Source organism: Meles meles, chromosome 18, assembly GCF_922984935.1.
Source record: "Meles meles chromosome 18, mMelMel3.1 paternal haplotype, whole genome shotgun sequence".
In the NCBI taxonomy this organism is placed as follows: Eukaryota; Metazoa; Chordata; class Mammalia; order Carnivora; family Mustelidae; genus Meles; species Meles meles.
In genome coordinates, this window is record NC_060083.1 from 22040368 (window position 1) to 22055651 (window position 15284).

A 15284-nucleotide genomic window follows, 5' to 3' on the forward strand; every position below is an offset into this window, starting at 1 on the left:
GTGGTGTCCAGTTACGGCCAGCTCCGCGCTTCTCTGGTCACGCCGCATTTAGCATTATGATTGAGCGGGTGCCGGGACATGGAGAAGGAGCGGTAGGGACTCTTGAAGGGGCGGGAGAGCCTCCCTGCGCCACCCCCCACCTGGACCCCAGCTACTAGCCCCCTCTGCCACTGATCCCTGGAGGGACTTGGGGCAAATGCCCTCCCTTCCTTGTCCACGGCACCCCCCAAGCAAAGGGAGGAGACAGTTCATGCCTCCTTGGCATGCAGATTCTAGGCTGGGCACCGTGGGGTCCCCCGGGGCACTCCCGAGAGAGCTCAGTCTGGGAAATGCACAGTTACCCTGATCTGCTTGGCAGAGGTCTCAGGTAGGAGGGAGTGAGTGTGAACCTCACGCTTTTCTTGTTGCTTGCCACCCCCCCCCCAGCTCAGCCCACACTCAGTCTGGCCCCCACCAAATGAAAAAACCATACGAGGAGCAGCAAACGGAGCTGGGTTCGAATCCTGACTCTATTAAGGATTTGCTGTGTGATTTGGGCAAGTCGTGTAACCCTTCTGAGCCTCAATTTCCTCAGCTGTAAAGTGGGCTTAAAGTGGTCTTAAACCTTCCTTATGGGTTTGTTCTGGCAAACCCATGAGAAAACTTTCCAAATCACTTACACAGAGGCCAGCCCAGAGCGGGCCCTCAGCCAATGGCAGGCTTTATCTGAGACCACTTGGCAAAGAGGAGAACATTCCAGAGGAACTGTCCTTGGCAGGTGGTGGGGGAAGGAAGGCAGAAAGCTGGGATAAGAATAGTAAAGCTGTACTAATAAGGATATTAATAACGAGAGCGGGCATCTGGAGAGCACTTAGGATATGCTAGGCACCGTGCAAAATGGTTCCTGTGTGTGATTTCCTTTATTACAGCATTCCTCGGTGGGAGGCCCTACCTCTCTCCCCGCTCTGTAGATGATGGTGTCGAAGCTCAGAGAGCTTCCCTGACACAGCTAGCAAGGAAAGGCTTGGACCTAAGTCCTCTCAACCTCTGGGGTGTGCTGGGGACAAGGTTCTGTACTTCTAGAAGTGGGAGCAGAAAGAGTCCTAAGCTATCATCTACTATCATCTACTGCGAGGCCCTAGTTTTCAAATAGTGAAACCAAAACTCAGAAAGGGCAGTGGCCTGGGGACACCAGGCTGGCTCTATCACTGGACCACGTGACTCTTGCTCTCAGGATTGTGAGTTCAAGCTCTGAGTCGGGTGTAGAGATTACTTAAAAGTGAAATTTTTGAATTTTTAATTTTTTAAAAAAGATTTCATTCATTCACCTGTCAGGGAGAGAGAACACACACAAGCAGGGGGAGCCGCAGAGGGAGAAGCAGCGTCCCCACTGAGCGGGGAGCCTGACACGGGACTCGATCCCAGGACCCTGGGATCATGACCCGAGCCAAAGGCAGACGCCTAACGACTGAGCCACCCAGGCATCCCGAAAATGAAATATTAAAAAAAAAAGAGGTTAGGGCCTCTCGTATACATAGGTACGAGAGGCAGTTTGGAGGCGGCAGGAGGAACAGCCCGTGCCAGACATCGCCCGGTGGGCCAGTGGTGGCACACCGGGGCCAGGCCAGGCTCACAGGACCACCAGGCAGCCAGGTCGCCTCAAGGCCCCAGGGGCACACTGGACATGCCAGTCCCTGAAGTGGCACTGATAACAGGTCCCCCCTCTGCGGAGGGCTCAGTCACCTGCAGCATGAGAAGCGTGAGGGTCGGGGCTTGACCCACTCTCTCCAGCCCCCCTTCTCTCCAGACCGGCCACCTGCTCAGCCCCTGAGCAGAGGCAGCTGGCGATGGTCACCTAGTCCGGTCCCTCCCTGGGAGATAGGGGCCAGAGGCAGGGTCTCGAGGGGACCATCCGCAGCTGAGCTCCAGAGAAGCCAACTCTCCCTCATGGGGAAGGGGCTTGGGGTAGGGGGTAAGGGGGTCTCCCACCTGGCGTGTTTTGTTCTCTCTCCAGTCTTCCCTCTGTGCTTTCTTCCTCTGTCTCTCATTGTTTATCTTCTTCCTTCTGTCTCGAATGTTTCTCTCACTGTGTCTGTTTCTCTGCCTGTCTGTCTGTCTGTCTGTCTCTGTCTTACCAGATGTCCGGCTGGAGTGAGGGCACCAGCCCAGGGATGGGGTGGGAGTAGAGGGTGCGAGCTTGGGGTTGATCACCCCAGGACCCTGGTCCTCACTCTCATCACAGCCGGCTTTCTTCGAGGCCAGGACTGGGTGATGGTGTCGCTACTCCCGCCGCAGTCTGACGCCACACTGCCCGGCCCCGCCAGACTGGAGGGCGAGCCCCAGGGGGACCTCATGCAGGCACCAGGCCTCCCAAGCTCCCCTGCCTCACAGAACGTAAGTACCCAGCGCCTGGGCCCAAACACAGCCCAGCAGCCGCTGGACCAGTGCCCCCCACCCCAGGGGACCTCCTGGGATCTGCCTTGTCCCTTTCAGCAGTGAGCAAATTACCCAGCGACTCCAAGATCCAGAGGGTTCAGATCCCCACCTCTGCTTATCCCTTCCGTCTGGGGCTTTCCCAGGGCAGGGCTGTGCATCCCTCTCACCTGGGGCACCTCAGATCCGGGAGCAGAGTGCCCTCATCAGATTAGGGCTTCCAAGGGCAGTCTATGTCTCCTCGATCATTTGGGGGTCCCCCAGAGCTCAGCCGCAGACCCCGTTACCCTAGCCCAGAGTAGGGTCCTGGTCCAGCCTCTACTCACAGGCTCTCTACCCTCTGTCCACCCCAGAAGCTTGCCGGCTTCAGCTGCTCATCCTTTGTGCCCGACGGCCCCCCAGAGAGGGCACCCTCACTGCCCCCACAGAGCCCCAGCGTCGCATCACCAGGCCCCGAGCAAGTCCACTGCCCAGCCGGCCCAGGCCCGGGCCCCTTCCGGCTCTCACCCTCAGACAAGTACCCCAGCTTCGGCTTTGAGGAGGGCCCAGCAAGCAGCCCTGGGTGCTTCCTCAAGGGCAGCCATGGGCCTTACCACCCATACAAGCGGCATTTCCATGAGGACGTCTTCCCCGAGGCCCAGACCGCCCTGGCCCTTGATGGACACTCCTTTAAGACCCCGGGGGCGCTGGAGGCCTTCGAGGAGATCCCCGTGGATGTCGGGGAGGCTGAGGCCTTCCTGCCTGGCTTCTCAGCAGAGGCCTGGAGCAACGGGCTCCCCTATCCCAGCCAAGAGCACAGCCCCCAAGTCCTGGTGAGTACCAGTGGCCGGTGGGCATCCCACCCACCCTGAGGGGTCCTAATTCCCAGAAGCCCAAGATGAGTCCTCTGAGATCAAACTCCGCCTTCCCTTCCCAGACCTTCCCCATCTTGGACTCAGGGTCTGTGGGCGCCAGGGAAGCAGCAAACTCAGAGAGCTGGGGTCTCGGCTTCCTTCTGGCCTCCAGGTCATCTGGGGGAGGGGAGTGTGATGCTGACCTGCCCTGGCCATGGAGGGGGCCAAGGTTAGGGGAGGCAGGAGGTCAGGCTAAGGAAGCTGGCAGCTTCCCAGAGGCTCCTGAGTCAGGATTCCCGCGTGTGACTTCTCTGTTTGTTTAAGAATCCCCAGCCAGACCTACCCGCCCATATGCAAATGTGAGAAGAAAAACACATTCCAGAGACCAAGAGAAAAGGTTTAGGGAGGAGCCACAGAGCACAGGGTTCCTTCTCCAGCATCAGCATACACAGGTTGAGAGAGGGCTTCCGGTTTCTCAGAGGACACTTCCCGGCCCTATTCTTTGCCCAGAGAGGGGCGCCTGGGTATATTCATAGAAATACCTTGAAGGCACCTTGGAAAGTGGGGATGTCCTTCCACAGTCATACCTACTAGTTGTGTGATCTTGGGCAAGTCACTTAACCTCTCTGGGCCTCATGCCTCCTAGTCTTGTTGCCCTGGGAAGAGAAAAGTTAGAGGGGGGTTTGGAGGTCCCCGAGATAGTGGGCACTGAGTGGGCTCAGGCTGGGTTGTGCCTGCTTCAGATGCTCACCAGCTCTCCTCACCTCTTATTCTCAAACAGGCTCCCACTCCATCCCCAAGCCACTCCGACAAAGCCTGAAGGGGTTGGGTACCTACCAGTAGCCGTGAGGGTGTCATATTAGCTGCTGCCCCCCAAATCCACTCGCTGCCAGCCCCTGGGCATCGTGCCAGAGGCTTTCTCTCAAATGCCCCATTTAATCCTCATGACAACCCTCGAAAGACTTCCCACTATCCCCATTACAGCTGAGGAAACCGACATTCCATAGAAGTCAAGTGACTTTCCCAAGGTGTCCTTTGGCCCTATAGGAAGTGAGGCTGAGATTTGAGGCCACTCCCTTCCCCCCTGCACAGTGAAGAGGGACTCGGGCCCAGAGAACCACAGCTAGCTGGTCGACTCACAGGGTGACCTCGGACACGTCCCTTCCTTTCTGTGGTCTCAGCCCCATCATCTTCCAAATGAGGCGGTTGGACCTCGTGCTGTTGGCCCTTCCAGGCCTGAGATTCTACGATTATAGCTATCTCTGCATCAGCAACCCCAGGGCACATCCAGAAAGAGCTGACAGTTGATTTGATCCTCGGGGCCCAGATGCTGGTTCCCCAGGCCCCCGGGAAGCCCAGGAAGAGTGGGCTTCTTCACCTTCCAGTACCTAGCTGTGCATTCCCTCTGACTCTACTCAGGGTAGAGCCCCGTGCTAGACTCTGGAGGCCCCATGGGGAGCTCACTACCCGTGGAAAGCCAGAGCCTGGCCGTCAGCAGCTATGGTTTCTCTGTGCCAGGGTAAAACAGCCATGGGGCTCAAGCAGACCAGCAATGAGGGAGACTCCCCAGAGCAGGCAGCAAAGGCCTTTGAGTTGAGGATGGCCGGGAGATAGAGTGGGGAGGACTCATCAGCCCCCTCCAAGGAGCCTGCCAGAGCTCCTCTGCGCTTTGCCAAGGAGGAAGGGGCAGGGCTTTGGGTCAGCAGCTGGGCCAACCTGTCTGGCCACTTCCTGTGCTCCCCCTACTAGGGCTCTGCAGTGGGAATTCTAGAGCGGGACTTTTCCAGGTGTCCTTCACAGACCCGCTCCAGGAAGCTAGCAGCTCTGAAAGCGAGCAGACCCCAAGTCAGGCTTGATGCATGGGATCAGGCCCTGTATCTTCACGCTATTCCAGAGAGATCTCTGACCCCACCCCACCTCACTGTGACCATCGTCAAATCTCCCCCAGTCCCCCCCCAACCCCAACCCGGACAGCTCGCCCTCTGCCTCTCACCTGAAGTGAGGTGCGGGGTAGGGATTCCAGCCCCAGCTCCACAGCTCACCTGCTGAGCTCCCTCAGAAAATTCCCTGACCTTCTCTGTTCTCCATTTGGTCTCTAGGACTAAGCTTTGGGGCAAGCAGAGTAGAGGTTGCTTTCGTGTAAGTTTCAAAGCCACAGAAGGGAGGGAGGAAGAAAACCAAGGCCTCACCTGATCACCTGTTTTGTTTTTTTGGGTTTTTTTTTTTTTTGCGTTCCAGCAGGGGTCAGAAATCAAGGTCAAGCCCCCAGCTCTGGAGACCGGCCCTGGGATGTACTGTTACCAGCCCCCCTTGCAGCACCTGTACTGTCCCTCCCAGCCCCCCTTCCATCAGGTGGGTCAGGGACAGGTGGGCCCTAGGATACTATGTGGTATGAGGTGTGATGGTATGAGGCGTGGATGTGAGTGTGCATGCCTGCATCCCCAGGGAGGGGCCGCCTGAGTCCAGGGCCCCCTGGGTGGGGGGCCAGGACCCCATGGGGAAGGAAGCAATCGCCCTTCTCTAGGAGGAGGTGGGGGTTCATCTGAGAGTTGCAGACAGAGAGTCTCAGGAAAGAGAGTGGGGCTGAGAGTGGGGCACGGCCCAGATGTGAACCAAAAAGAGAGAGAGGAGGAGAGCCCAACAAAGACAGGGGCCAAGAGAAAAGGAATATGTGAGGTGACTGAGCAGAAAGGCAACAATGGGCTCCCGCCTGGGTCTGCCATTGTCTTACTATGGAGCCCTGTCCCCTAACTTCCCTTTCACCAAGACAGGGTAGGACCAGGCGTGGAGGTGGGGGGACCTTCCCACCTGGAAGTCTCCACGACCCCATCATCTCTGGCCCTCCCCCTACCCCCGCCACGGCCCAGCCTCAGCTCCTCCAACATGACCAGGATGCCAAGTAATTGCCCCACACTGGCATGGGATGCAGGTTTTTAAAAAAGAGAAAGAAAAGAGCCCCAGAGCTGCCAGGCAGATCCCAGGAGTCACCGGGCAAGACGGAGCAAGTGGCTGCCCAGCGCCCAGCTCCATCCACCTGCAGCCTGGCGCTGAGACAGGCCCTGCCTGTGGAGCAGGTTCTACTCCCGGCTCTTTAGCTTTGGCCCTGATCTTGGCCAAGCCGGGGAGGCAGGCACGTTGCGGGGGGAGGGTGTCGTGGGGGAGGTGGTCAGACTGCTTGTCGTGAGGGAGCGAGGCAAGAAAGAGATGGAGGGGCGCCAAGGGAGACCAGGAGGGGTCATCCTCGCTGCCACAAGGAGCCCAGCTGGAACGGCTTAAAGCCCTCCTGAGGCTCGGAGCCTGACCCGGGGCAGGGGGTGTCCCCGAGGCAGCCTGGCCCATCAGGGACGGAGACGCAGCGGGGTTCAGGGGCTGCCAGACCTCAAGCGGCCTCACCGTGCCCAGCCTGCTTTGACGCCTTCTGCATTCCGCAGCCCCCCCCAACAAGATGGCCGCACCCAGGGCTTTATAGAGGCTGCAGAGAGGGTGACTCAGGCACCAAGTGTCTCTCGGATGACCTGGAAAGAGCACCTCAGCCCGGAGCAGAGTCAGAGGGGGAGTCAGAGTCTCCTACCCCCTTTGCCCCCATAAAACACCACCCCTGGCACCGCAGCCACTCCCTTTGCCGTAAAACCACCTCCTACCCCCACCTGCCCACCACCATGACCGGCCCTTTCAAAGAGCGACTGAAACTCGTAAAAGGTGGCAGTGCCCAGCAAACGAGTGCCCGGCCTGGACACCCCACTTCTGACCCAGCTGCTCCCGGAAATGGATGGGAGGTCTGGAGGGCCTCACACTCTCTGGCCCAGCTGAGCTGCTTCCCCATCGTCATGGCAACCAGAGGACCTGGATGGCCTTGAGGAAGGAACTGGAGGAGAGGAGCTTTGAGGCCTCTGAGATCTCACATTTGGGGATGGGGATCTGCTCAGAGGCCCTCAGATGTCCATGCCCTTGGCCAGCCCCCTCAGATGGCTCTGCTCTTAGAGCCAGTAACCAGGGAGAGAAGAATCTAGCCTCAGCTCTCTCTCTGGATGTATGTGAACGGGGTGTGGGGGATGGGATTCCCCCACCTTGGGAAACACCGGGTACCATGGCAACCACTCTGCTCCTTTGACCCCTACAGTACTCACCAGGTGGTGGCGGTTACCCCATTCCCTACCTGGGCTCTTCACACTATCCATACCAGCGGATCGCACCTCAGGCCAGCACTGATGGGCACCAGCCTCTCTTCCCCAAACCCATCTACTCCTACAGGTATGTTTCCCGGCCCCCGTGGGGTGGAAGGCAGAGGGGTAAGAGGACCAGTGGGGAAACTGAGGCACAGAATCTTCAAGGTACAAGATGATGGCAGAGGATGGAAATCATACCCAGCAGGCTTTGAGAAGATGCTGGAGAGGAGATTCCTGAATGGGGGCAGGCGGATAGACTAGATCACCTCTGACCTCCTTGGCTGACCCTGTGGAGCTATGTCAGAGGCTCTACTCAGCAGAGGCTGGTGCCCTGAGAGTGGGCCCCCTAAGTTCTGGCTTCATGGGGTCCAGGGTCTGGGACTGAGAGTTGAGGAGGGAGGCTCGGCCCTAGGGACAGAGCGCAGACCAACCCCCAAAGCTCTCCTGGAAATAAGTGAAGGATGAGGTCTACAGATGCAGCTCAGGCAGCCAGCACCTGCAGGGTCGGGGCTGGGGTTGTAAGCGCCAAGCCCACAACCCCCAGCCCATCTAGGACACCTTTCCCCTGAGCTTTCATTCCTCCCATCCACAGCGACACCTGACCTCCTGTGTGCCAGGCCCCACATGGGATCGAGTCATCAGCCAGTGTCCAAGCTCAGGGAAGGACAAGGAACTCAAACAGCAGCCCCGAGCACAGAGAAAGGGTTTGTGGGAGGCAGGGTAGGGCCCAGAAAAGAGCACACCCCATCCTTGGAGGCCAACAGAACAGAGTTCAGGTTCAGGCTCTTGAATTGACTAGCTGTGGATCTCAGGCAAGTTCCTTAATCTCTCTGTTTAAGAAAAAAACAAAAAAGAACAGCAAGATTCAGGCCTTTGGAAAGATTAAGCGAGAGAATATGCTTGGCACACTGTAGGGGCTCAAGGAACCGTAGTTCCATCCCTTCAGCGTGCAGTTGGCTGAGGGCTGACTGGTAATGACAGCTTCCATTTAACGAGTGCCTTCTATATTCAAGGCATCATCCTTAATCCTCACAACTCTGAGGTAGCTATTACTTTTCTTACTTCAAAGCTGAGGAAACTGAGGTTCAGAGAGGTTAAGGCGCTCACCTGAGGTCACACAGCTAGTAAGTGGCCAGGCCAGGATGACAACCCTGATCTCTCAGATTCCACAAGACCCTTGTATCCCAGTAATTCCCGGCGTCAGTGGACACCTTCTCATCCTTTCTCCTTTCAACCTCATAGAGCCTCTCACCTAAATCCACAGCGGGTTATTTCTCCTCAACTACTCCAGTCAGAGCAGGCAGGGGGTGGGGAGGGGCAGGTCAGGGGGAAACTCCCTGTCTGCTCAGAAGTTCAAACCCTCAAGGTTGTTCTCTGCCTTCAGCATCCTCATCTTCATGGCCCTTAAGAACAGTAAAACGGGGAGCCTTCCTGTCAGCGAGATCTACAATTTCATGACGGAGCACTTTCCCTACTTCAAGGTGAGCCCAAGATCCACCCGAATCCTCCCACCCCGAGTCCTGGGTGAGCCAGGCTTTTCTGAGCCAGAAGGTTCAGCGGGAGGGTAGAGCACGGGTTAGAATGAAAACTGGGAGAGAACTTGCCTCCTTTTTTCCACTTCCTTTCGAGAGAGTTCTGCGTCAGGAACAGAGAGCTCGAGCCGTTCACCCAAGGTTGCACAGCAGGCTGGAATCCGACCTCATGCTGATGGAAAGTGGACATGTCAGTCCTGATGGGCTTCAAGAAGCCTCCACCTGCCTCAAGTGGGGAGAGAAAGAGCTAGGGAAGAAATGAGAGGCTGTCCCCATCCCTGCCCCTCAGGAGGCTGTAGTGTTAGAGGGATTGGAGTAAGCGCTCTAGCCAGCCAGGGGACAGGGGAGGCTGGGACCCATTGCCTTCCAGGGAGAGATTAAGATCTGTCCCTGTGGGTGGCAGGCTCTGCGGCAGTGCTGCCAGAAAGCAGGGTGTGGGCTTCATGGTCTTCAAGTGTCTCAGGGAACTCGGGTCTCAGGGAACAGACCTTCCTATGCGCAATCTCTAGTTCCTGTCATCCACGGAAGGGGCTTCTATCAGATTCCCTCCCTAGAGGTGGGACAGATGCCCTTCTCTCCAGATAGGCAAACACATCAGGGTACTCCTCCTGCTCAAGGTCACACAACAAGGGAGAAGGGTTGGTGGCTCAAGCTGTTTGGCTTCACATCACCCACTTCTGTTCTTGGCATGTGCCCCCATACTCTCCAGCACAGACCTCTGCTTCCAGGGTGGGTGCAAGGGAGATCAGAGCTTGTATGTGAGGAGTGTCTTCTCTGAGGTCTCCACTCCAATGGATCTACTCTCACCTGCAAGCCAGGCCAAAGTGGGAGCTGAGGCCCAGGTCCAGAACTCAGCTCCCACCAGCCAGAAGGTGGTCTCTAGCCACACTGGCTTCCCAACTGTTCCGTCTGAGGATAATCTGAACCTGATGCTCCAACAAGTTTGAATTTGCCACGTGGCAATCGAAAGAGGAGGAGTGGGTCAGATGGCCAGCATGGTCTGGCCAGGGAATGGGGAAGTACCGTCATCCACCAGAGATTCTGGAATGGAGAGGAGGAGGGAGGGGAGCTGTCTCCGAGATCTGAAAAGCATCAAGGCCAATATCTAGGGCTGCCGCTATATCCCAACAGATCCTGAGACGAGAGCTTCCCTAACCCCAAGGCTTTTGGAGGGTCCTATATAGGGCTTCAAAGGGCCGGGCCAGAGAGAGGGAAGTGAGGGCCCTACCCTGTTCCTCTCAGCCCTTCCTCCCTGCCAACTCCTGGCCTGGCCCCCAGCCCCTCCCTGCATCTCATCTTCCTGGCTTAATTATTTTTCCTGGGAGCCGTGTAATCCCTGTTTTATGGGGCTGAAGAGTGAAGAGGTCTAACAACTTTTTTTTTTTTTTTTTTTTGGTTCTAGTTGTTGTTCTTAGCCAGTTGCATCACTCCCTCACTCCTGAGTTTACATTTGACTTCAGAGAGAAAGCATCTGTGAGGATGGGACGGGCCCCAGTAGTGAAGCCAACTCTATAGGGTGACCTAGGCAGGGCCCTTCATAAGGGGACAGAGCTGGAGTCTGGGCTCCGTCACTGTCTTCTGTGTGATCTAGGGCCAGGCCCTTTCTTCCCTGGACCTCAGTTTTCCAATCTGTAAAATGGTCAGGTTGGACCAGTTGGCTCGTCCATTCACTCCAACTCTGACGCTTCCCCTCTGACCTACCTCAGGCCAGCCCCCTTTAGCGGTCACTCTCCATTTGAAGGGTCATTTTTCCCAACAAGTACAGAGTGGACCCTAGGGTGGGTAGCTCTCATACCCCAGGCAGTGGAGGTGGGCGTCCTGTAGCCCCATGAGCCAGGGCTACGGGACCGGGGAAGTGTCCAGCCACTGGGCATAATTGCTACTGCCGACCATCCCTCTTCCAAACAGGAAGTGGCTGGGGTGGAGGGGTGCCCTGGCATCCCAAAGTCACAGATTTATGGGCCCATAAAAGGGCCCAGTGCACATTAACTCTGCCCATCAGGCGACACAGCCTTGACTCCTAGTAGGGACTGTCGTGGGAGTTCAAGGTGAATCCCAAGCTGACCGGTCTGGTGACTCGAGAATCCTTCCTCCTGAACTCCAGGAGCCTTGAGGGGGGTCATCTCCACCAGCCCCCTGCCCCCGGCCAGCTGCCCCTGGGAAAGACTCCAGCGGCTCCTGCCAGCGACTTGCCGTGACGCTGGCATCAGGACCCGGTTCTGCGGGGCGTGATTCAGCCCGGCTGCTCCCTGGGGCAAGTGAGCCGGGGAGGAGGGCGTGGCCACCCCTCATTAAGCAGAAACTGCAAGCTGAAAGGGAAAAGGGACCAGGGGCTGAGGGTGTGGGGGCCCCACTGGCTGGAGCCAATGTTCTGCCCACCTGTCAGCCACTGCTGGGCTTAGGACTGTCACAGAGGCTGGGACAGAGCTGGAGGTGGGGGGTTGGGGGGAGCCCACTGGCACCCCCGCCACCGCCTCTCACCCCACTGAGTCAGCCTAATGGTTTTTACAACACTCCCTGGGCACAATTACTGCACTGGTGGCATGACCGGGCCTCCTAATGGGTGTTTATTCTGTTGGCACGAGCCCCCCCCACTCCCCACCTGAGGGCTGGCCTCCCCACCGGGGCCCCCGCACACTCATGTGAACACTCACACACACACACAGTCATGGATCCCCCCACACACCCAGGGAGACTTTCTCACACACACATCCTTGCACTCAAAGGAATTCACAGGCCCACACCCCAGACACGGGCTCACACCAGGAAGACATATTTAGGGACACAAGCACACACAGACTCATAGCCAACCCCCCCCCCACACACACACCTCTCTCTCTCTCTAAAACCTAGCTGTACGCACAACATATATGCGACACGGGTACACCCAATACGACCTCACCCATCGTTCTTCCCTCCAGGGTTTGCCCAAGCAGGGATGAGGCAGCCCCCCGGGGACAGGATCACTCCTAGCTTCCTTGGGGGAGACCTGGGTGTTGTGAGTTTGCTTTTGGCACAGGGGTCAGAGCACAGGCCTTGGAGACCCAGGGGGAGAGGTCCAGCTCCAGATAGGGAACGGGCCCTCCCTGTACGAATCGCCTCGACAGTCCTCAGAAGGGTCGGCCAGCGGTGGGGGAGGTATGAAGGCAGATTTTCGGTGAAAATAATTTGCAGTCAAGGTTCCTGCCCACCCCTGCCCCACCCCAGAAGGGTGCCAGACGCAGGCTGGGTGCTGAGGAGGAGGACAAGCCCTGGAATGGGTGGCGGTTTGGTGCCCAGAGGGCAAAGGAGTTTTCTGGAGCCCAGACCTGGCTCCGGCTACTTGACCCTAACCTGAATTCTTATCCTGCTCTGCTCCGGCAGACGGCGCCCGATGGCTGGAAGAATTCTGTCCGCCACAACCTCTCTCTCAACAAGTGTTTTGAGAAGGTAGAGAACAAATCGGGAAGCTCCTCTCGCAAAGGATGCCTGTGGGCCCTCAATCCGGCCAAAATCGACAAGATGCAGGAGGAGCTGCAGAAGTGGAAGAGGAAAGACCCTATCGCCGTGCGCAAGAGCATGGCCAAGCCGGGTGAGAGGCCGGGGCAACGCAAGGAAGGGCGTGGTGCGCCTAAGAGCAGGGCGAGGGGGGCACGAGGAGGGGGACAGTAGAGGAGAGGGGGAGAGGGAGAGAGGGAGAGAAGCTCAGCAAAGAGAATGTATCAATGAGCGAAGGTCTGAGTGGTTCCAAGGCTGGGGAGAGGGCTTGTGGGGAAAGGGAGGTCTCACGGTGTCCCTCTCTCTTCTCTCTCGGGCCTTCGCAGAAGAGCTGGACAGCCTCATTGGAGAAAAGAGGGAGAAGCTGGGCTCCCCACTGCTGGGCTGCCCACCCCCTGGGCTGACCAGCTCAGGCCCCATCCGGCCCCTGGCCCCTCCGATTGGGCTCTCCCAGCCACTGCACTCCATCCACCCAGCTCCGGGCCCCATTCCCGGCAAGAACCCCCTGCAGGACCTACTTGGGGGACATGTGTCCTCCTGCTATGGGCAGACATACTCGCACCTCTCACCGGGCCTGCCCCCTCCTGGACCTCCGCAGCCGCTGTTCCCGCAGCCGGATGGGCACCTGGAGCTGCGGGCCCAGCCAGGCACCCCCCAGGACTCGCCTCTGCCCGCCAACACCCCGCCCAGCCACAGCGCCAAGCTCCTGGCTGAGCCTTCCCCGGCCAGGACCATGCAAGACCCTCTGCTGCCAGACGGAGACCTTGGCACTGACCTGGACGCCATCAACCCCTCTCTCACCGACTTTGACTTCCAGGGTGAGCTGGGGGCAGGGAAGGGAAGGTGGGAAAGGGCTGGAGAGGTGCGTCTGGCGGTGTGGCCCATCCCCTCCAAGTCTCCAGGCTGGGGCCTAGCTAGCTGCCAGGTTTCTGGTCAGTTGAAACGGAGAAGTCCCTAGCCAGCCAGGGGTGCCAAGGGGCAAAGAGAAACGTCCTCACCCCCATTTCCCTCCTTCTGGTACCCCTGAACATGTTGCAATGGACCCCATCATCAAACCACTCCCAGCTCCGGGTAGCTGGGAAAGAGCCCAGTGTGCCATTGAATAGTCGCTGTGAGCGACTGCCCATCTGAACATTCCAAGAGGCGGCTGCGTTTTCTCATTCATTTTTTAAGGCAGAAGAAGGAGAGAGGTGTTCCCCCCAGGGAAGAATGCAAGACCTCAGAATTAGGCAGGCCCTGCCGAGATTTGGGGGATAGGAATCTGGGGAGAGGTTCTATCTAGTCCATTCCACCTTGCCCGCCCCATCTCTGCACATGGCCAAGTCCATCCGTTCAGACCTAAATTTAAACTCCAGTGGATGCCCAGCCCCTGGTCCTGGCCCCGGGAGGCTTGGAGGAGGCGGCTGACCCAGACCTCAGACCCTCTGGGTGCACGGGGGTGAGTGGGGACATCCACAGGCAGCTGGAGGCTGGACCCTCACAGAGCTCCTGGTCCTGGAGCCCAGGTCTTGCTAAACTTGTTAGGAATGCACAGCTAGAGCCTCAGCCCAGAAGTAGCCAGAAATGGGGAGCAACGCTCACCGGAGACCATCAGCTTCACAGGTCCCCTCTCCTCTGGGCCTCTAGAACCAGAGGAGGGATTATTAAACCCCTTTCACAAAAGCACATGGAGGTTAAGTAACTTATTCAAGGTTACTTGGCTAGAAAGAAGGAGATTAAGGATTGGAACCCAAGCAGCCAAGTTCAGTCTGGGGTTTAGTCCAGCCCCCTTCATCCCTGCAGCCCTGATGCCCAGGCCCTGGCCTGCCACAATGCAGATCCCACAGCCCAGAGAGAAGGACGGGGTAGCAGCAATGACTCCTCCCTAGAGTCACTGCTCCAGGATCTGCTCTCTCTGGGGCCCGCAGTGGAGGACTTCATCAGGGCCCGCGGAGCACTGTTAGAAGATCCCTGGTCTTGACTTCAGATTGCCTTCCTTGGAAGCCTGGGCAGGAGTCCGGGGGAAGAGCACCAGGGCTCCCTCTGCAGGCTAACTCGGGAGTGCACAGCATAGACATCCGTCCTTCCAAAATGCCGGCTCTCAAGTCCTTGGCTATCCCCGCCCCCACTGCAAAATAAGAGCCCTGGAGATCATCTAGGCTATGGCAGAGGAATCGGAGGGTTCCAGCAACTCCCTGGTGCCAACAGTCTGTTCCCTGGTCAAGGTCACCCCAACCATGGTCTTTTTAGCATGTAAGAGCCAAAGGGTATGGGTCCACGGGGTTCCTTGGTACCTCCCGGTGACTACTGTTCTCTCCCCGAACTAGGAAACCTATGGGAACAGCTGAAGGATGACAGCTTGGCCCTTGACCCCTTGGTACTGGTGACCTCATCTCCAACATCCTCTTCAATGCCACCACCTCCTCCCCCACCCCATGGCTTCCCCCCAGGGCCCTGTCTCGCAGAGACAAGCAGCGGGGCCGGCGACTTGGCACCACCCGGCAGTGGGGCCTCTGGGGCACTGGGTGACCTGCACCTCACCACCCTCTACTCGGCCTTCATGGAGCTGGAGCCCACACCCCCCGCGGCCCCTGCCGGCCCCTCTGTGTACCTCAGCCCCAGCTCCAAGCCCATGGCCCTAGCCTGAGCCACACCCAGCAGCCACTCCGGCCTCCATCCGGCCTGGACGTCCCCGCTGGCCGCCCACATCGGGCCCACCTTAAAGGTCAAGGAAGGAAAACCAGCCCTGTCCCCTAAGCCACCAAGCCAACTGATTGTCAGATGGCAGCTTGGGGGTGAAGAAGATACCCCCCAATGCTGCCACTCACACATTTCTGCCATCTGGGGATCCAGCTCCTCACTCAGGATCCCCAGAGACCGAGTGC

The 15284-nt window shown here is 58.1% G+C and overlaps 1 protein-coding gene across 1 annotated transcript; it reads left to right on the forward strand.

Moving 5' to 3' along the window:
• The first annotated feature begins 2250 nt into the window (after positions 1-2250).
• Positions 2251-15046, forward strand: FOXN1 (forkhead box N1). The gene is made up of 8 exons (XM_045983925.1): positions 2251-2373; positions 2766-3224; positions 5487-5597; positions 7366-7496; positions 8796-8892; positions 12307-12514; positions 12747-13238; positions 14727-15046. Exons 1-8 carry the CDS (start codon positions 2251-2253, stop codon positions 15044-15046), a joined length of 1941 nt encoding a protein of 646 aa, XP_045839881.1.
• Positions 15047-15284: the final 238 nt, after the last annotated feature.

Bases quoted from the DNA above. Each gene is read 5' to 3' on its own strand.
- FOXN1 (XM_045983925.1), top strand. From the start codon at position 2,251: ATGGTGTCGCTACTCCCGCCGCAGTCTGACGCCACACTGCCCGGCCCC. The intron at 8,893-12,306 runs GTGAGCCCAAGA...CTGCTCCGGCAG, and splicing joins AGCACTTTCCCTACTTCAAG to ACGGCGCCCGATGGCTGGAA. The intron at 13,239-14,726 runs GTGAGCTGGGGG...TCCCCGAACTAG, and splicing joins CACCGACTTTGACTTCCAGG to GAAACCTATGGGAACAGCTG.